The following is a 22,673-nucleotide window of genomic DNA, read 5'->3' as shown; positions in this document are numbered from 1 at the left end:
ATCCTTTTTCTAACCTTTTAACGACTCAAAAGCTTTAAGATCCATACATCGTATAATAGAAGGCTGAAGTCTGTTTTGTCATGGCCTCGCTCAGCTTTGTTGTGTTGTGAGAGGTTAATGTTTTTATCCCTTTTCCGTTTGGCTGAGTGACTCAACGTGTTTACGTTTTGAAATATGCCATTATAGGAGCAGGCAAAGACCACGGTTTCGAATCTCCTCAGTGTAGATCTTAATTGATTTGTGAATTGGTCTTAACACAACGTCATGTTGCGTGCGACATAGGGAAGCACAGTTACAAAACAAACAGAACGAGAGGCCGAAAGCCACAGAACTTATAATAAAGAAATGCATTTGAACTCACAATTTGAAACAAGCGACAGTTGAACACAGGGCTCTATTCAGTCAGTATGAAATCCTCCAATTCATAGTAAACCGCTATTAATGTAGACAAGAAGTGACACACCACGCACACGCGACTGAGTTAATCAAATAATTGCGTTCGACGAAGGGGACGAATGCTAATCTGTTGGTGTGCCTGTGCTGTCATGTGAGTTTCCTGTACATGCCAGCAGGCGTATATATCGTTCATCCTGTCGTCGTTATTTTGAATGACGTCATACTGTACGAATTCACCCCCTAATCTTTGATTAATGAACTAGATCTACTGAATTCCAAGTAAAACACTGGCAGCCCAAGCTCCCTATCCGATAACATGAACTTGACGTCCAAATACTGAAGACTTGTTATTTTGTGTTTTGGTGAGATAAAAACCGTGTTGAAAAGGCGGAAAATAGATCGAAATACTAGTCTGAGTTAGCAAGGGCTTCGAGCGCAATGAAAGGAAAATTAAATATTGCTTTTTGTCTTTCTAACAAGTGATTCAGGCAAATTCAATAAGAGGTGAATGTTCAGTAAAGTGTGGCTTCGATAAAGCATACAAAATGAAGGTCAGAGGAATTGCTGTTGTTTGTTCATTTACATTTGCTGGGTAAGAGTGAATAGAAATAAAGTGGTTGCATTGTGTCACGTAATCACGGCCAAAAGACCCCATCTTTTCAGGGGTAAACGATAATGTTGACTGAAAATCATGCTTCCATTTTTGGCGAACAAGTCGTATTTTGTGATGCTCAAACATGTGATTAGGCGGTGATTTAAGCACGTGATAGGGAAGACAGGGAAAGTTCAAAGGTGATTTTTTCTCACCGCAGAGGTATTTGCGCGAAAAGTTATGTTTGGCATAAATACCCAGAGACCGTGGGGACTACATGTTGAACTTTGCGTGATAAAATTTGGGTTGTTTACCACAAACTGTAATTTAACACTATATTATCTGTCACCGTGACCTGTCTTTTGGAGTTGAAACACCACTGGCACGTGAACTTTAAATAAGTCGGCGTAATTATGCACGCACCAAAGTCTGCCCTGACTATGAGAAAAATTGCTTCGGAGTGGTGTACTTCGACAAACTTTAATATGGTGAAAACAAATGTCCTCTTAAAATTTTTGATTGTTATACCTGGACGCCGCGTTCTTAGGTGATAAACTGGTGTTGTCGTTTTTTTCCTGCATAATTTTAATTGTTGTGTACTTGTGGGTGACTTATAGTGCGTGCATTTTGTAACCATAAAGAACTAAGAATGTTAAACAGTCAAACTATTGCGACATTTTTTCAGCACTGAAAAGTTGTTAGTTAAATTCGGTTTTAGTATCCCGTGCCAATTTAAGAATTCAGTGAGCTGTGTTATGTAACACACTGATGTATTAAAAAGTGTCAAAATGTTGCCAAACACAGTTCGTCAATTGTCATGAGATACTAAATCTGAATTTAACTAACAACTTTTCAGTGAGTAGCAATAGTTTGACTGCTCAACATTCTTGACTTCAGTGTTTCTTCGTGGTTGAATTGAGAAACACAAAAGAAAGGGAAAATTTTGGAATATACATTTAGTTTCTTTGTTATTACGTAATAAATAACTTGGCGCGGATGGAGTCAGCTTCCACGCTCACAGTTAGTTTAAGGTCTTGGATGATCAACATTTCGTGAATCAAGCAGCATTTTTTCAGCACTGAAAATTGTTAGTTAGATTTTCTTTTAGCATCCCGTGCCAATTGAAGAATTCAGTGAACTGTGTTATGTAACACATTTATATAAGTGAACAAGGAAGCAAGCAAGCGAACAAGGAAGCAAGCAAGTATGGAGGTATGTTAGTAAGTAAGAGAGGTGAGGTGTAGTTCCTCCTGAACTCAGAGTACTGGAGAGCGAGACGCAAACTCAGCTTCCAGGAAAAAGAGCATACAAAATAAAATAAATAAAAATTTTACCCTCCGGAGCTACACACATAACATGAAACCTTATATTTTCATTCCACTTTCCACTAGTGTCACGAGGCCTTAACAGACATTCTAGACCAAAGGCGACGTACCTGATGATGACTTTAACTGACTCGAATTCAAAGCCAGGTTGACCACAGTTATCAAGAAGATAAGCACAAGAAGAAAGCTCACCAAATACATCAAGCGACGGAATAAAGTCTTGTCTTGTTGGGTTTTGGTCAACGATTCATACATAGCTTCAGAGTCGTTTTTAGTAGACTGCATTTCGAAGCCAACCTTTTCGTCCTCGTCGGCCATTAGTATCTTGTGCCTGTTTCCAAATTTCAGTAGCTTGTCGTCGTAGATGACGCCAGGTGTTTCTGCTGTCTGCACGTGGTTTTGAAAGAAAAATAGATTGCAATTTTCATAGTCATTATTCATTCATTTTCTAGAAGGTACAAAGCTCATAAATTTGCATAAGCTTGTCACGCAATGTCAATAACAATGTCCAATGTAAAGACTGACAAAAAGGACAGCTGTCTGCAATCATAAGGCTTTATTTATTTATTTTTCTATTTATTTTTGTGGTTTATGCCCTAATTCTCAATTGAGTACAATGTTCATGTAGCATGTGAACTAAGCAAAGAAAAGGAATTAAATTTTACATCAGAATCAAACAGGCTTAGTTTTAACTACATGACGAGCCACAGCGGTTGATTGACGGTTGCATGCTAGCCAGGATATTTTATTGCTCACTCAGGCTGTTGTCTGTTATCAGCAATTCTTGATTGACAGCTGGCTAGACATGTACATTTGATTCCTGTCTTTGCGATGTGGAGCTAAATTCTCAATTGAGTACAATGTTCATGTAGCATGTGAACTAAGCAAAGAAAAGGAATTAAATTTTACATCAGAATCAAACAGGCTTAGTTTTAACTACATGACGAGCCACAGCGGTTGATTGACGGTTGCATGCTAGCCAGGATATTTTATTGCTCACTCAGGCTGTTGTCTGTTATCAGCAATTCTTGATTGACAGCTGGCTAGACATGTACATTTGATTCCTGTCTTTGCGATGTGGAGCACGTGAAAAAAATATGCCTGCAAAGTCCGCGCTTTTAAAGGTTTCCAGAGACGATTGGCCTGCCGACCGGTATTTTCTTGTGGATTTTTGTCAGCGTGTAAAATTCTGGTATGCGGGGTTGTTTAAGAGCGATTGTTAACCATTTGAATAGTTTGTTGCACTACCCGATTCACTTTTAGGGCAGTGTCCCGCACAATAGGAGTTTCGAGAGGTTTGAAGAATTTATCATCAGATAATTGTTGTAAGCCTTCTTCTATTTTTGTGTGGTATCCATAATGACTGTAGTCGTTCCTTTGCCAGCGTTTTTTGAGATTGATTTCGCTGTTGCGTTTAAGTGAGCCGATGGCTGTTCTCTCGTTTGCCGAAATATTGTCTAAAGGAATTCGGAAAACTACTGAAGCTAGTTCAAGTTTTGTTTCTTCCAAGTAATCTTTAAGGGCAACCGAGTTTTGGATCGATTATTGCAATGTCGATTTAACATGGAAGGGAGGTGCAGAGGTTTTCCTTTTGTTTGCGAACATATATTTCAAACGCATTGTTCTAGCGCCATTATTGAAATCCTTTAGTAAGGATTTATTGGAGCTAGGAATAGGAGGAGATGGTATAAATTTAAGACCTTTAGAAACGAGTTTAACCTCGTCATTAGAGAGAGCTTTATTGGAGAAATTTTTAATATATTTCTCGTTTTGAACTCTAGTGTTATAGGTTAAGGAAGTTTTGAGGCTGTGTCGTCTGAAAGAGCGTTTCTTATTTCTGTGACCCTTCCGTGTGTTACGGCTTTCTGTGTAACCCTTTGAGTCAGGAAAAGACACACCGGTATAATGTTCAACTCTGCTTTATTTACATTGATTGTCTCACTTAGTTTACAAAACATTTTCTTAAGCTCAGATAATTGAGCCTGCATAGAAGCGAGATCACAAGTTTGCTGAACTTTCTTTGGTGTATTTTTCAGCGGCCTGGGCCTGGGTCTGGCTCTGTTGGCAGCATGGTGTCTGGTTGAACTCTCTTGGTTTGGATACAGGAAGTACCTACTGTTGGGCTTGGATGGCCTCGTTGTCAGCTGCTAGGTTCTTTTCCTGCTGTTTAACTATCAGCGTTAGTAGTTCCGCATGGGCTCGGTGACTGATCTGGTCCAAGGCGGTCTGGAATTCTCTGTCGAACCGTATATGAGGTTTCGGTCTGTGCTGTAAACCGAAGGGGCACGTAGAGTTCTTAGCGTGTTCCCTCAGGACTTGTAAGGACTGTTTCCATTTGGCTCGTCTGGTTTCCAGCGTGAGGAGTCGATTCCGGATGGTTTTGTCGCTCTCAGTCTGATTTGTTTTTGGCTTTTGGGGGGCTGGTTGTGAGTCTGGAATCACTTGTACGCAGTCTGGACTGTCAAGGTCACGAGGTCGCTTGGGTGACTTGATTGGTGATATTGCGGGAGCAATGCTGTCCACCATATTGCTGAAAATGGCAGCCATCTCCTGTACGGAAATTGTCTGTTGTGCCATGGTAGACTTCCAAAAAGAACTGTTTGAAGCTAATACAACTTGGCGTCGCCATGGGAACTAGGACAGCAGTTGCTTTCTCTGTTATTTTTATGACAGACCTAGAAAAACGACTGCTTATGGCTAGCCGCTCTAAACCTTTGGTTTGGAAACGATGACATATTTTCACTGAGGAACATTCCAATGCAAGGAGTTTCCAATTTTGTTAACTTCGCTAACACGTTCTACCCTACAATCAAGTTCACTTGTGAAATGTCATCTGAGCGCGCTGTTTTTCTTGACACTGAAGTTTTCAAAGGACCACGTCTTTCAACTCATAAAATCCTTGAATTACAAACACATTTGAAGCCTACAGAAACTTTTCAATATACACAATTCTCATCTTGCCACCCTTTAAAGGGGAAGTATCATGAAAATATGATGTCATTTCAAAACCCAAAAATATTTGTCTGACAACAGAAACAAAAAATAATTGTCTAGTTTTGTTATAAATTATCACCCCAGTGCAATAAAACTGTCGATTAGTGCCCCTGGCCAGAGGCCGAGTAGGTCGGAATGAATTGAAACTTGAAAAATGTTAGGCTAATGTTTTTCAAGTTCTCGTATTTTTGTTTCCAAAATGCGCTAGAACAGAGTACGGGTTGTTTCTGTCAAGAATTGAGTTGATTTCTCTCCTCTCGTTGTTCTAGCATTATTTTGTAGCAAAGTGAAGGTCTTATTTCCCAATTTTTAACAAAAGAGGTCAAAAACCCCATGATACTTCCCCTTTAAACTGTAAAATAGGGATTTACAAAAGGAGAAGCATTACGTCTTTTAAGGGTACTTCCTGGGTTCGATAGGGTAAAAAAGGGAAAAAACATTTTTTTCGACCAAATAGAATTTGGGGATTTTATCTAACATTTACTGAAAACAAAATTGAAAAATATTAAAAAGCGCGCGAGATATTTTGGAAAACGTATTTCCATCTAAAAGTAAATAAATAAAAAAGGTGTCATAATCTCCTTAGTGCGAGACGCCCCAGAGGAATCTTCGCGGCAAACGCTTCATCCGGGAGCTCTTATTTCAGAAATAGGCAGGGATATTTTGTTTACATCTCGCCTGCAGAAAATTTCTCACTTCGAATTTTCTATTCTTTGCCGGCGCTTCCTACATGGAAAAGTCATCAAAAAACGAAAAGAGCCTGTGGATAAAATCCCGGAAGATGCCAGGGCCTAAGAAAAAGGGAAAGATAGGTTTCAGCGAAGATCGAAAACGTGATCTTGCAGAGAGCAACAAAGGCTCTTGGTTCGACCAAGAAACTCTAGTCGACGTTGAAGGTTCTGTCGAAGGTGATCACGAAGAACTGGAGCAGCGGACTTCAATTTAATCCACTGTTATTGGATCAAGTACCCAGAGGTCGATTGCCGTGCAAAAGTCCTGCAGCCGTAACTTTGCAAGCGTCCTGTGAAAATATCAAATATCATATTCTACATCCTCTGGGCCGATTTCTTTCTTCTGCAGCGAGATAAAATTGGAATAAAATCAGCAAGAATTAGACCGATGAAATAGAACTCAACAGAAGCGTATCAGCCCACGTGTAATACTGGAGATAGCGCGTTCTGCGTGGCCCTTTCTCTCGCTTTTTGGTCCGCTCCACGCTATCTTGAATATTTCTTACGAAGAAATCACCATTGTACCTAAATAACAGTAAAAATGCGATTTTCTTTCATTATACATTTCCTTTGATACGAAATGAATAATCGCTTTAGCTTGAAGCGTAAATTACATCACACGCAATCAAAACGAACAACCAACCCAATAGATTTCATCTCTGTTATCAGTGCACTCCTCCGAGCAGTGCACAGTTTGGCAAACTCTCCGCTGACGCACTTCTGGTTTCGTTAGCCTTGGTTTTTCCCCGTTTTCCTGGTTGATTTTTACGTTTTCCTTTCGCCACTTTCCCCATCTCGCTCGATCACAACAGCGGAGTCTAAAACGTGTCTGCAACGCGATACTTTTTCCGCGAAATTCTGTGCTATTGTTGTTGACGCCATGGGGTCCTGTTGCTCGATTGGCTCGCCACCTAATGAGGTGTCATAATCTCCTGTGGAGGCTTGTTTTTCTTGCAAACCTTTATCGAGCGAAAACTCGCACTTGAATTTTGGCAGAGTATGTCGACTTTGAACGAATTAATAGGGTATGTAGTTTTGACGGATTGTCGTGAAATTTGGCCAGAAGATTCGAGGAATAATGACAAACAAAAAGGTGTCAGGGAATGTTGATTTTCAAAATATTTTTCCCGTGGCAACTGTTTACGCAACACGACTCAAATATTTTTTGCTACTCAAACTTTAGACGTGGATATCTAAATAACCAATCAGAATTTCGAAAAAGCCTGACACCTTTTTGTTGATTGATGCCTTGTGAATAACACTGTGCAGCGATTTCGTTCTTCGCGCGGCGTTCGATAACCGATTAATTCAATGGAACGACCATCGGTGGATTCGAGGTTCTACTGGCTCCTGGCACTTAAAAAAGGAAAAGATCGCTCAATTATATTTTTTATAGGAAACTTCATTTATTAAGCTTTATAATGATATATAGTTTGTTAGAGGTTTATTAAAACTTGCGCGCGTACGAATTTTTTTTCCAAAGGACACCCGCGAACCCAGGAAGTATCCTTAACAACTAACTCAGCCAGAGAAAAATTAAAAAAAAAAACCAAAAAAAAAAAAAAACCGAGACTTTGAACACAGACTCTGTAAAAGAGGATACCCTTTAACGCTCGTTCAAAAAATACTGACTGACGTTAACTTCACCGACAGAAAAAAGGCTCGTTGCATTAAAACAACACAAAGATAAGAGATTTTACCGTTTTTCTACCTACAATACGGCCACACCGAATCTCAAAAAGATTCCTATGAAACACTGGCACATCATTCAACAGCAACCTAAGCTACAAAAAATCTTTAACCGGCTACCGATTGTATCGTACTGGAAGGAAAAGTCTCTCAAGGACACCCTTGTCCGCTCGAAAATTCCCTCAATCTCGCAAACAATCACTAAACAAACGAAGCGGTTAAAAGCAGACTAGAAGACAATGTGCATCCGATCACTTTAACTGACTCCTAAAAGTGGCAATCACGCATCCATGCGTTTATTGCAACACAACAGGGTCAAAAATGTTTTCTGATCTACTATTCTTAATCCCATCACTGATCATTCTTGTTACGAACGTACAAGCTGAGGACTCGTAGATTTTTTTTTTAAATCGTCCGTCTTGCGAGTTTCCACCATGAGGTCCCACATTAATTCACAGATGTTTGTTCTTTGAACCAAATTTTCCATCACCCAGATGCTCCTGTGCCTCCCATCCCCGTCCACGCCCACCCCCAGAATGCATGTAATTAAAAACATCATCAGAAATATTGTCTTGACTTGAAAGTGCAAAATTTAACGGGTAAAGCTGAACTGACGATGAAAAAACCAGTGTCACGGCGTAGGAAAATGAGAGCGAGCAAGTCGCGATTTGTCTTGGTAAGAGTTTTGTTAATTAATCGCAAAACCAATTGAAAACCGCTGTATCTGTTATAATTTTAGTATCATCGGCTTAGACTTGCTTGTGATGTTTTCTGTAAAATATAAGTTACACCTGATGATGATCTTTGGATAACAATTTCGCTGATTTGTTTTCTTAAACACTCTTTTAACGACGAGGAATGCATAAAGCAAAGAATATTTTAATTTCATGTTAAGACACTTCAAGAATCAAAAGAGCTCCAGTGAATACTAAACTGTTTACAAGAAAACAAAACAAAACAACAACAACAACAACAAAAGAAAAAGAGACTCTAAACGAAAATTTTTTTTTGCGAGCACCTTTACATGATTTCTGTTTTCTGGAATTCCCCCCCATCCTCAGTCCTTATAGTATTTTTCAGTACTGTGGTGCTATAATTGTTCTGTGGTTCTACCTTATGAGGCCTTGGTTGCGTAATTGTTTATTGGGACCATTGGCGTAAGATAATGAGCAACCGTTTTATCTGACCTACCTAGCCTGTGTAAATCCATTGTACCGAAAAGGATGGCAAAGACCGAAGGGTACATTCACCCATAATTCTTAGCGTACTAAAACCTTGACAAACGCTTATAAAAACACACAGAAGGGCGTCAAAAACTTCAAACCTAGGATACATGATATTTTTAGTACAGGGACGAATTTGGCCAAAAAAATAAAAGTAAAAAATAAATAAATAAATAAATTAAAAAAAAAAATAAATGGTTCCTTACGTGCCTTTTTGCTTTGGTGGGTTCGCAAGGTATTGTAGTAAAATGTGCAACCACCATCTTTTTTCGCAAGGTGGATAATGAATGCTGTACAAGGCAGCTCTAGTGTTTGAGTCTACGAATGAAATTATATAATGTGACCATTCATATAAAAGCTACTGGCAAGTGCAAGGAGGTTCTAAAGTTTTGTGTGAGTGGATGAAATGCTAAAGGAAAACCGTTCAAATAAAAGCTTTCAAGTAGTTCTTTGTTTTGATGCAGTTTAATTTTAAACACTTTTAAAATGTTTTCTCCAGTTTCCTCTGTGTTGAGTTTCAGTACTTGAGATTTTGACCTAAAGTCAAGTTTTTAATCAAGAATGTACAGGAACAACAAATCGTCAAAGAAATAAAACATATTTAACGTTTTTCAAAACGTTTATATACCCTCGGTTTTACCTAAGCCTTAAACCAATTTTTTTTGTAACCACTTATTTTAAAATAATTATTAACAACATTTTTTTAATCACGTATTTTAACAATTAACAGTTGTTGCTTTTTTAGAGCTATTGTTGTTGTCAAAATGACTTTTCTTGTAATTTCAACTTTTCACTGCACCAAGATGTACCCCAAGGCCTTGATGTGCTTCTCTCCAGAGTCTCCAGTAGGGTCAGCCTCGTTCCCACACGTGTTGTGGTCATCAGGGAGACCTGCAGTACCAAATCCGATTCTGGAGTCGCAGGAATTGCAGTCGTTTTGGTTGTTGGAAAGGAAGCCGATTCTTGCTTTTGCATACGTCTCACTGCCACTCTGAGCATTAAACCCTTCCTTGTTACAATTTTGCTGCAGGGATGCTTCAGACCCAATCAGCGACTTCCACTTGTCACGGCCGAGTGAGGAGGCGCGGTATTGTCCGTCAGCGATGAGTGAGTAAAGAGAGCTCGCCTGTTGGTCAATGACGACAAAGTTAGTCTGCTGGTCGACCGTCATCCCAAGACATATCTTAGAGAAGGGCGTGCTCCAGTAGGTCGGCATCTTAGTTTCTTTATTGTCGAACCCAGTCATCCCTCCTGGAAGGTTCAGGGATTCTTTGTTACTCCAAAGGGTGGAATTGTAATGGAAGGTTCCCTGAAATTACAGACAGAAAAAATAAGTCGAATTTTTATGAGCAAAATCAATGAGCGATAAGACAATAACCTTTTTTGTTTTTCAAATTGTTTTTTTACAAACAGTCAAATTCATGGCTATACTGGCACCAGAACTGCCAACAACTATCGCGTGCATCATTGCCGAACTAATCTGAAAAAATTCACAATACTTTACCAAGGCCCAAAGATCTGGACTATTGCCTTCCTCAGTTATAATCACTTCTCAAACAAGTTTTCCCAACTTTAAGAATAAACTGCTAGAGTTTTTAATCAAATAATCACTGAATTGGCAAGGCCGCACACTTGTTGCACAAACTATGTAGGCATATATTGTTAGGTTCGAGGTGGCCTTAACTATAAGCCTGGTAGTTTTTAGAGGTCACCTCGCCATACATGCAACATTAAATTAATTGTAAATATATTAGAGAAAAGGCTAAATAAACGCTGACTGACTGAAAAGAAGTGTACCTTTGTGCCGTTCATCTTCATAGCCAGCGTCCACCCTCCGTCTCCGCATCCAGTTTTATTTCCAGCTTTTCCCATGTAACAGTAAACAGGAATCATCTTCGAACCAAACATCAGCAGGTACGCGCGACTCTTACGAGACCTGCAATCAGACGAAACAACGTGAATTCTTTTCAGGCGTGCCTTTCGCTTTCCAACACTCTATGATTGCTTGAACCAATTTCTACCACGTTATTGGGTGAACCATTTAAGGGGAAACCTTAATTAATCGCGACCTGATGGTACGCATTTTTCCTACTTGGCGTCTATTTCGGATTGATTCATTTCATTTTTTACGCCAATGAATGTGATTGGCCAGGTTTCTGTGCTTTGACATTTCATCTAAGGCTATTCCACAGCAGCCAGGTAACTTACAAAGAGTAAACATGAATGAATGAACGAATGAATAACTTTATTAACGTGTCAGTGTTGAGTAGCTGAGGGGAGAAGTCCTCTCTGCTTATTGCGGACAACTAAACTTACAATAAAAGGTTTCCTAAAAAAAAAGCTTTTTCTTGTTCTGAACTCCTCAAAATCCTCGACCAAGCGGAAATCGAACCCACGACCTCTGGATATGATGAACCGTTTCCGTACCGACTAAGCTATGGAAACAATTTTCGTACACGCTGTTCCGTTTTTTCACGGGATATAGTTATATGGCTTTAACAGTCCTCTTGTGATATGTGTCAGTTACGTGTATTATCTTTATTCATTTGAAAACAAGCCACATTTGTCGTAAATCAAACAAACTGTCAATGCCAACTGATAGTGCTTATTAATGAACACGTTTGGCATGCTAGCATATTTTTTTCGTCAAAAGTGCTAGTGCAAAAGGTTCTATGTTACAATCGTAAACGCGTTTCACGTTTTTGAAACGAAAGGGACGAACGACCGTGACTAACAAGCGCCAATAAGTGTTACTTGTTTCAAATGACATTAATTGCATCAACTTACGGATTTCTTTTATACAGTTCATTGCAAGAATGGGCAACTGCAAAGAGACAAAAGCAAACACACCTGTAACTACAAATTTAAAATACATAGATTGCAAAACCCAAACTAGTGGCTTGATAATTAGACTGACACCAGTATACCTGGGGGTGGGCAAGTTTCGTTGACCAGTGCGGCCAGGTTTTCCATCTTCATTTCCAACATCTCAATGGCCACTGAAAGTCAGCAGTGAAGAGAAAGAGAGAAGCATTAAGGATGAATTCAAAACATATTACTTGCCATAAGTGGCAAATGGAAAAACAGGGTAATCCTTCTTTTTCCCTTTGTTTAATTTAGTTTCGTCCAATCGATGCGGATTTTTCTCGTTTGACAGAAGATTATTAGTAGTTAACTATTCATATATACTCAGAACGATTTCAAAACTTTAACACAGACTAAAATAAAGTCAACTGAAAAGAAAAATTGATTTTATTTTAAGTGTTTCTACTAAACAATGGTCTTTTTGAAATTAACCACAACAACACGATTTTGTCATTCCTTCATTTGATTGTGTACTTATAACCTTATCTTGAGATACAACAGGACTACTTCACGAAAGGATGTATTGCATTATGGAATTAAGGGTTTTTGTTAGCGACAGGTTTTTCCGTGCAGGGAGTGGATCATGTGCAGGCAAAATTTAGCAAACAATGGAAACTTTGATTTCCGTTACACTGATACCAGCAACAAAGGCCTTTTTCACCTTTTAATCCGTTATTGCTTGAGGGACACGAAATGCCAGTCCTGTTGTTACTGACCTTAAAGAGAAAAAGATGCCCCTGCTAGTTAAACAGTACGCTATCCCTCTTGAGAGTCTTTGTTAGTCGGTGGGTTGGGGATGAGGGGGGAGTATTAGGTAGGAAAAGCAGACTTGTTGGATTGTTTTAACACAACACGCAGTGGTGGTTAGACACGGTCCGAAGAGTATCTTGGTAGCAGTAATTGGCCAATCACCATCACATCACCGTATTCTTTCACCAGCGTTTATAGGAAGGATCTTCATGCGAGTAACTGCCTCGTCTTATTTACTGTTTTATTCACCGTTAAGACGGCTTTTTCCCTCCAACTGAAAAGATTCACCAAGCAATGAGGTATGTAGGTGACTAGTGAATGTATTTTCTTATAATTCCCTTGGTTATTGACGTCAATATTCGACTTCCTCGCAAGCCTGTTCAATATGGGGGCTTTTCTCACGTGCAATGATCATTAAACGCGTTTGCTTTTTGACACAATATCGTCGTGGTTCCAAGTAAAGAAATTACACCATCTGCTTTATGGAGAGTTCTCTTGGATTTTAAGGCATCGCACCCCATCGCATCTCTCACTGTTTTTCTGCTATGTGCCTTCAAAGTTTGGCAATTGTGAGGAGCATTCATGTATGAGCGATTCACGATGTAACATAAAGATTCATTGTGACGTTTTCCTATTCGCTTGTTTTGTCCCTAGTTTTACAAATAAAGCTTAAGTGAAAGCTATAGCCAGCTGTTCTAAATGACCTGCTATTTCACCTCAGGACAAAAATGTTGAGGCTTCAGGGCTACGGACTGTTGTTAGATGATCGAAATGATCGAACAGGTGATGTAAAAGGATAGTAACTAAAAAGGGGTTAAGAAACACTTGCGACTTAGTTTCATAAATTAAGAATCAGTTTCGGAGAAATTACAGTCTACTTATACTTTTAAAGTATATCTTGTATATTTGTACAACAATTTACATGCCTGAGCTGTATATTTATAGACTCTATATGCACTATAAGTTTACATGTGTATATATTTCCATATACTCCAGTAGAAAAAAAAACTTATTTAATCACTTCAGGTATGTATTTAACATCAAATGTCAATCATTTATGGAATCTCTATTTATGATTTTGACTTAATTACCTCTGTGCTTATTCTATTAGATAGTCGCTCATTTGTGATTCCTTGCCACCTGACATACATACATACATACATACATACATACATACATACATACATACATACATACATACATACATACATACATACATACATACATACATACATACATACATACGTACGTACGTACGTACGTACGTACGTACGTACGTACGTATGTATGTATGTATGTATGTATGTATGTATGTATGTATGTATGTATGTATGTATGTATGTATGTATGTAAAATCTATGATTCTTGCAAGCTGAACTTGTGTGAGAACTCAAGTCCCAGTTTCATTGGCAACCAGAATACAATAAATGAAACAAAATTCCTATCCAGCGATGCCGTGAAAATCTACTTCATTTTCCTTCAATCCTTCTTTATTTCATTTCGTATTATAATATTTGCTATTTCCACCAGAATTGGATTCCAGTAGTTATGAACTCAGAATATTTCAATGCCAGATTTTTGAGCTCGTGATGGTACATTATAATTCAAAAGATACGATATTAGAGGAGGACGAAGGATTGCTTTTGTAATTGTATGGAAGTGATAATTACATGGAGCAGTTTCGGCGGTACTAGGTTTCGATAGGATCGCCGTGTAAAACCAACGTTTTGAGCGTTAAATTAGTCGATGTACCTAACGGTAACCGGAGAAAACTAGTCAAATAAATTGCCGAATTAACCGATTTTCTGCCTTTTTGAAGTTTGTCATTTCTTGAGATCCGCACAGCACAAAGGCTTGTTACAACTGAGCTCGAACCGACAACTCGGACCGTGTCCAACCACAACTGCACAACACGCTTTGACTATATTATGAAAGGTGTTTATTATGAAAGGTGCTGTATTTGGGAGAAAGGTTGAACAGTTCTTTCAACAATTTTTTTTGCAAAGAAACAACAAGTAAACAAATAAATAAATAATCGGCACAAAGTACCCCTTAAGAAAGATGATTTTCTTGATTGGTATGCTGCTGGTAAAATGAAATGACAAAACAGAGAGGAAATTGACTTCTTAGCCACTTAAATTTTTCTCTTATATTAGTAATACCACCTTTCTAAGCTGTAAGTCTTAAGAGTTAAAAGAGCAATTTCAAGCATTATTTTACAAGTGATCACTCCATCCCTACCAGTGTGGTCAGGTTAGCCATTGCGTCCTTTTGCTGTTTGACTTCGTTCAGGATGGAGTCTTTCATTTCTTCGACTTGCCCTCTGAGCACATTAAACTGACGTAGTTGTATAGCGTCTGTCTCTTCCTTTATTTCTGAATCCTTTGCTTTCAGCTCTTGAGGGGGCACTGGCGTAACCTTCTCGGTCGATCCACAACCTACAATAAAATGTTCACATCATTAAACTCTCTCCAAACGGAAGAAAAAGTGCTATTCAAAACTATTATTTAAGAATTAATAATGATTACTTCATTCCTAGTAAAACGTATTTAATGTCTGTTTTTGGTGAACATTAGGTTGAGGACCTTAATGTTGACAATTAGTAGTATGTAAGACATTAATTCATCATCCTGGAGGTTCCAGATAGATGTCTAGCTAGGGGCATGCTCCTCCGGTAAATTTTAAAATCTAGAGGCTCTGAAATGCTATTTTAAGAGCGGCTGCCTGTAAGGATCGAGAGTTCACCGTCAACGACCAATTTGGCGAATCGCTCATATGCGGTCCAAAAATTCCCTTTGGTGAACTATTTTCACAAATCATATTTAAAAGTTCGCACGAATTTTTAATTTTGGGAGATTCGCAAAAAATTGAAAATGCGGTCAAAGTGCGGTTTTTCGGCCAACTGAAGTTTCAAAATAAGGTGCACGAACGAAGCACTGCCAAATGCTTAAAATAACTTCAGTTGAAGTCAAACTTTACACAAACTATGAACAACTATTCTTGTTTATTATCCACTACTAAACATTTTCAAATCTATTCATTTTGTGACTGTAGCAGGCACTTTAAAACCACCTATGTAGAGCGCTAAAAATAGCGGCGAAATATAGGTGATACTTAACGTCACAAAAGTTTTCCTTGTACCTCAGTTTTCAATAATTTTACTTTACAGCCTTAACATATAGTTATTAAACATTCACCATTCCAAGTTTCAAGTTTGGACTCGCAACGCTTCCCTCTGAGTGTGTTCGGCTCAAATAACACAAGAATTATCATTATCGACAAAATGAAAGCTAATTAACTCGAATTAGGCCAAAATCCAAAAACTAAACTTAAGTCTTGTTAATTTGTACTTTGACCCTGAACAGCCACAGAGGATGTTACTAAAACCAGGAACGGGGAACCGGGAACGGGTATGGGAGTCCGGGAACGAGTGTACAGCGGTAATCCCTATAATCCCTATAATCCCTATCGCGATGAAGTTTAAAAGAACGCGAATATTCTCTTTATAGGTAACGTTTTCGCTACCACCACCGTCGTCTTATCTTTAACTCTCTTTGATCCTTTTTCTAACCTTTTAACGACTCAAAAGCTTTAAGATCCATACATCGTATAATAGAAGGCTGAAGTCTGTTTTGTCATGGCCTCGCTCGGCTTTGTTGTGCTGTGAGAGGTTGATGTTTTATCCCTTTTCCGTTTGGCTAAGTGACTCAATGTGTTTACGTTTTGAAATATGCCATTAAAGAAGCAGACAAGACCACGGTTTCGAATCTCCTCAGAGTAGATCTCAATTGATTTGTCAGTTGCTCTTAACACAACGTCATGTTGCTTGCGACATATGAAGCACATTTACAAAACAAACAGAACAAGAGGCCGAAAGCCACAGAACTTATAATAAAGAAATTCATTTGAACTCATAATTTGAAACAAGCGACTGTTGAACACAGGGTTCTATTCAGTCAGTATGAAATCCTCCAATTCATAGTAAACCGCTATTAATGTGGACAAGAAGTGACACACCACGCTTGCACGACTGAGTTAAACAATATTTGTGTTCAACGAAGGGGACGCATGCTTTTCTGTTGGTATGCCAGTGCTGTCATGTGAGTTTCCTGTACATGCATCGTTCATCTTTTCGTCGCCATTTTGAATGACGTCATACTATAGAACTCACTCCCTAAACTAAATCTACTGAATTGCAAGTAAAACACAGGCAGCCCAAGCTCCCTATCCGATGACATGAACTTGACGTCAAAGTACTGAAGACTTGTTATTTTGTGTTTTGGTGAGATAAAAACCGCGTTGAAAAGGCTAGAAAATAGATTGAGACACAAGTCTGAGTTAGCAAGGGCTTCGAGCGCAATGGAAGGAAAATATTCCTTTTTGTCTTTCTAACACGTGATTCAGGCAAATTCAATAAGAGGTGAATGTTCAATTCAGTGGGAGTGGCTTTGATAAAGCATACGAGATGAAGGTCAGAAGAATGCGGTTGTTTGTTCATTTATATTTGCTGGGCAAGAGTGAATAGAATTAAAGTAGTTGCATCGTATCACGTGATCACGGCCAAAAGTCCCCATCTATTCAGGGGTAAACAATAATGTTGACTGAAAATCATGCTTCCATTTTTGGCGAACAAGTCGTATTTTGTGATGTTCAAACGTGTGATTAGGCAGTAATTTAAGCACGTGATCAGGGAAGACAGGGAGAGTTAAATGATTATTTCTCACCGCAGAGGTATTTGCTTGAAAAGCAATGTTTGGCATAAATACCCAGAGACCGTGGGGACTACATGTTGAACTTTGCGTGAGAAAATTTGGCTTGTTTACCACAAACTGTAATTTAACACCATATTATCTAATTAAGGACATGACCTGTCTTTTGGAGTTGAAAACACCACTCGCACGTGAACTTTGAATAAGTCGGCGTAATTATGCACGCACCAAAGTCTGCCCGGGCTATGAGAAAAATTGCTTCGGAATGGTGTACTGCGACAAAATTTATTTTGCTGAAAACAAATGTCCTCTTTGATTGTTATATCTGGACGCCGCGTTCTTAGGTGATAAACTGGTGTTGTCGTTTTTTTCCTGCATAATTTTAATAGGCCTTATCACGGTTTTCGACGCCATTTTGACGGGTAGGCAAACGAAATAACAGTGTTAGTATGGAAATCCGATGTCAAATAATCTTCCTAAAACATCACTTCTGAAAAATTCATGAATTGGAAACTTTTGGCACTAGGAAAAGGATTTTAAGAACAAAATTGGTGGGATGTAGCTGTGACAGAAAACGTCCAGTCGTGTTTGAACTTTCCATACATTTGTCTGTATAGCGAATCAGCTGTGAACTGGTACTAAAAATAGTTCGCGGGAAAAAATACAGGGAAATGTATGGGAACTTCAGAACAGGACTGGACGCTGTCTGGTACAGTTAAATCCCTCCAATTTTGTTCTTAAAATCCTTTTCCTAGTGCCAAAAGTTTCCAATTCATGAATTTTTCAGAAGCGATGTTTTATGAAATTTATTTGACATCGGATTTCTATACAAACACTGTTATTTCAAGCCTGTTTGCCTACCCGTCAAAATGGCGTCGAAAACCGTGATAAGACCTATTGTTGTGTACTTTTGAGTAACTAGTGCGTGGATTTTGTAACCATAAAGAACTAAGAATGTTCAGCAGTCAAACTGTTGCGACATTTTTTCAGCACTGAAAAGTTGTTAGTTAAATTCGGTTTTAGTATCCCGTGCTAATTGAAGAATTTAGTGAACTGTGTTATGTAACACATTGATGTAATGTCAAAATGTTGCCGAACACAGTTCGTCAATTGGCACGAGATACTAAAACTGAATTTAACTAACAACTTTTCAGTCAACCGCAATAGTTTGACTGCTCAACATTCTTGGCTTGACTGTTTCTTCGTGGTTGAATATAAATAAGTAAAAACAATTAATGTAATATACATTTAGTTTCTTTTTTTTATTACGTAATAAATAACTTGACGCGGATGGAGTCAGCTTCCACGCTCAAAGTTGGTTTAAGGTCTTGAATGATCAACATTTCGTGAATTAAGCAGCTTTTTTTCAGCACTGAAAAGTTTTTAGTTTAATTCGCTTGTAGTGTCCTGTGCCAATTGAAGAATTCAGTGAACTGTGTTATGTAACACAATGATATAAGTGTCAAATTGTTGCCGAACACAGTTCGCCAATTGGCACGAGATACTAAAACTGAATTTAACTAACAACTTTTCAGTGCTGAAAAAATGCTGCTTAATTCACGAAATGTTGATCATTCAAGACCTTAAACCAACTTTGAGCGTGGAAGCTGACCGTGCATCCGCGTCAAGTTATTTATTACGTACTCACAAAGAAATGAAATTTCTGTTACATTAATTGTTTTCACTTATTTATATTCAACCACGAAGAAACAGCGACTCTGCCTTGATAATGATGATAGCATCTTCGAATGGTCGGACTACTTTATTTATGTTGCTGAAATGATAATTTGTAGTCAGTGTGGTAATTGGCAAATTCCCCGCGTTATGTGGTTATGTATTTTGTATTTATAGAGAACTTTCCACAGGTATATCCAGTTACCAACAGAGGGTAAAAAAACAGCCAGGAAGAGACTGTATTACTTGCGCGAATGTAGGAAAGCAAATCTACCCACAGAGATCGGCATCACAGGATATTGTACTAAGCATGTGCACTCCTCGAACATGTATCCCCAGTTTGGGGCGGTCTGCCGAAATACCTTGCAGAGAAATACCTTGCAGATGAATTCAGAGTCCACACAAAACAGGTGATTGGACATCATTGGGATACCGAGAACATCCCTCCCGACGTTGAAGGAAGTGAACCCGTGAAAATATATTTTCTCTGTTAGCGCGGCTTACGACGAGGTTTCTGACAATTGAAGGTGGAGAAAGATTTTTTCAAAGAATGGGATTTTATTCCCTGAATTTACAAGCTGTTGTACGCTTTCAGAAAATACTAGCTGACGTTCTTTCCCATTTTTTACGACACGCTTAACTTTCCGAAAGCGAAAGGAATTTGTTTTCTCTTGTGCTGTTACAAAAGTTTGAGCTGACATTTTGCCGAAGGAAAATTAAGATTTTCTTCACAGCTAAATACGCACTTCAGAGGCGATATCCATCAAAATGAATCAAGTTCGGCGAGCAAGGAAGCAAGCAAGTATGAAGGTAAGTTAGTAAGTAAGAGAGGTGAGGTGTAGTTCCTCCTGAACTCAGACTACTGGAGAGCGAGACGCAAACTCAGCTTCCAGGAAAAAGAGCATACAAAATAAAATCTGAAATAAAAATTTTACCCATCAGAGCTACACACATCGGCATGAAACCTTATATTTTCATTCCACTTTCCACTAGTGTTACGAGGCCTTTAATAACAGACATTCTAGACCAAAGGCGACATACCTGATGATGACTTTAACTGACTCCAATTCAAAGCCAGGTTGACCACAGTTATCAAGAAGATAAGCACAAGAAGAAAGCCCATCAAATACACCATGCGACAGAATAAAGTCTTGTCTTGTTGGGTTTTGGTCAACGATTCATACACAGCTCCAGAGTCGTTCTTAGAAGACTTCATTTCGAAGCCGGCCTTTTCGTCTTCGTTGGCCATTCAGTAGTATCTTGTGCCTGTTGCCGAATTTCAGTCAGAGCTCGTTCTCGTAGATGACACCGCGGGCGTTTCTGCTGTCTGCACGTGGTTTTGAAAGAAAAATAGATTGCAATTTTCATAGTCATTATTCATTCATTTGCTAGAAGGTACAAAGCTCATAAATTTGCCTAAGCTTGTCACGAAATGTCAATGGCAATGTCCAATGTAAAGACGGACAAAAAGGACAGCTGTTTGCAATCATAGGGCTTTATTTATTTATTTTGTCTATTCATTTTTGTGGTTTATGCCCTCATTCTCAATTGACTACAAAGTTCATGTAGCATGTGAAATAAGCAAAGAAAAGGGATTACATTTTAAATCAGAATCAAACAAGCTTAGTATAATTTTAAACATGACGAGCCACAGCGGTTGATTGACGGTTGCATGCTAGCCAGGATATTTTATTGCTTATCAGCAATTCTTGATTGACAGCTGGCTAGTATTCCTGTCTTTGCGATGTCGAGCACGGGAAAAAAGTCCTGCAAAGTTCACTGATTTCAAAGTCCGCACACGAGGTCGTCATGTATCGTTATCTTGTGTGTAGCATTTATTTAAAGTTATCGTGTTCATTCGGAGAGAAAATTTTTGGATTTTCATTATTTTAGCTAAAAATAAACTTTCCAGTAAGCTCTTACAATTAGAAAAAGAGTGAGTATTGGGACGTAAGCGATTTCCACCGGAAGTTAAATTTTACTTTGATGAGAGCATATTGCTGCCGATATAACCACCGGTTTCCGATAACGGTCTTCCTACAGTCTTGAACGCCTCGCGTTCCTCACTTCGAATATCCTGTATTTAGTGGAGGAACGTGCGTTTGTTTGAGTACGAAACTAAGATAAAAGAACAAAATAGCTTTAAGCTACACTTTAAAGTAGGTAAAGGTCTTTAAAAAATCGTCCAGCCAAGCGAACATTTGAAGACGCGCTTGTTTCATTTCGCGCGTCCGTGAATCGCGGTTCACGAGCTGTTTTTTTTTTATTGTTATTATTTGCGGTTGAATGTTATCAGATCACTGAATCTCGTGTTCGGGTGCGTTAACCTTACAAGCCTCGGCAAGCGGCAACAAAACAAAACCAAGACAAAAAAAAGGAAAAATAACGCTAAGAATCAAGAGGCATTTATAATGCACTTATCATTGGCTTTCCCGGGGGTTGACCCCCGGGACACCCACGGGGATTTGTTTTAACGATCAAACAAAAACCTTCTAAGTCCCCGGGGAATAGGGCATAAAAGTCACGCCAAATCCCCCTCCCCAGGGGCTTAGGAGCCAGAATACCTTCATTTTTCGCTAGCATCCTAGAGACTCACAAGACAGTTGCCTGTCTTAGCTTTAAATATCTGCTGCGGATGCGAGCTAAGCCACAAAATAATGGAGGTACATGTCAGCTCTAAGAACACAATAGCTGTTTTTCAGATAAAAAGCAACTCAGAGAACTAAAAGACAGCGCAACAAGCTATAGAACTATAGCTCTCGAAAGAGAGCTTTGTAAAGACGAGGATCTGTTAGACACTCATATCCGTGATTACAAACTTCCTGCAATCTTCTAGCCTCCCACGCAGACGTCCTTAGGGGTTCGTCACGCGTTTCCTTCCGTTCGTGGGGAAGGAAACGCGTGACGAACCCCTAAGGACGTCTGCGTGGGAGGATAGCAATCTTCCCGCAGCGAGATACAATAGCATAAGCATAAATTTACGAGTTAAGAAATCCACGGATCCTGTATCTTCACAGATAACATTTATTTAGTGCTACCTGAAACCTTGCAGTCAATCCAAGCCGATAAGCCTTAACAAATGCCACAGAGCTAGCATACACAAGGGCATATCAAAAACTAATCCTTATGGCTCAGAATGATCAGTAAGAAACCCTCCATTCAGTATATTTGAGAATTCCCCCTCATGATCAAGACAAACACCATGAAGCAGAGCAGTTGCATCACATTTTGATCTAGAGAAGCTTCTCTTTTACAAAAGGAAAATCGCTGAAAGACATACTTGTAAAAGCAAAACTGAAAAGGCTTTTATCAACACAACGGACACACAGTGGGAGTCGCGCAGCTCTGTCAACCCCATTTCAACATGCCATGTACTGCTGACCAATGATGACCAAATCCCGGGGGTGCGTCCCTGGGGTCTGAAGCGTTCGTTTCCAAAACTAAACAATGTCCTCACCCCGCGGGCCCAAAATATTGTCAAAAAGTACAATTCCCCGCATGTTCCCGGGGGTTTCCCGGGGGTGTCCCGGGGGTCAACCCCCGGGAAAGCCAATGATAAGTGCATAATAATTACTGTGTCTTGATCTTTTCTCAACGTCGGCCGTCGCTACACGAAAGTCACGGCTTTTGTTGCAGTGTTTTCACAAAGACTCACTGAATTAGTGCAGTTTCCAAAGCGTCCGTTCAAACGTTTTCTTTCAAGCGTCAAACGGATACTTGTTTCC

General features: G+C 39.1%; 1 protein-coding gene across 8 annotated transcripts in view; it reads right to left on the bottom strand.

Moving 5' to 3' along the window:
- The window catches only part of LOC146474855 (uncharacterized), a 67,404-nt gene extending 47,076 nt beyond the window's left edge, over nt 1–20,328 (bottom strand). The window contains exons 1-7 of one of the 8 annotated variants that reach the window (XM_085116631.1): nt 19,990–20,315; nt 14,807–15,003; nt 12,477–12,531; nt 11,878–11,949; nt 11,738–11,774; nt 10,748–10,886; nt 9,558–10,259 (exon numbers count right to left, since the gene is read on the bottom strand). In XM_085116631.1, coding sequence (XP_084972757.1) covers nt 9,741–10,259; nt 10,748–10,886; nt 11,738–11,774; nt 11,878–11,949; nt 12,477–12,531; nt 14,807–15,003; nt 19,990–20,197 — 1,227 coding nt within the window. In that variant the 5' untranslated portion in view covers nt 20,198–20,315 and the 3' untranslated portion in view covers nt 9,558–9,740. Of the gene's footprint in view, nt 1–2,423; nt 2,885–9,557; nt 10,260–10,747; nt 10,887–11,737; nt 11,775–11,877; nt 11,950–12,476; nt 12,532–14,806; nt 15,004–19,989 lie in introns of those variants that run through there. The other 7 variants (XM_085116630.1, XR_014866083.1, XM_085116621.1 and 4 more) reach the window with 7 other exon arrangements.
- Nucleotides 20,329–22,673: the final 2,345 nt, after the last annotated feature.

This window comes from Pavona decussata, unplaced genomic scaffold (assembly GCF_977016875.1).
Source record: "Pavona decussata unplaced genomic scaffold, jaPavDecu1.1 SCAFFOLD_87, whole genome shotgun sequence".
In the NCBI taxonomy this organism is placed as follows: domain Eukaryota; kingdom Metazoa; phylum Cnidaria; class Anthozoa; order Scleractinia; family Agariciidae; genus Pavona; species Pavona decussata.
This window is presented reverse-complemented; position numbering and strand designations above follow the sequence as displayed.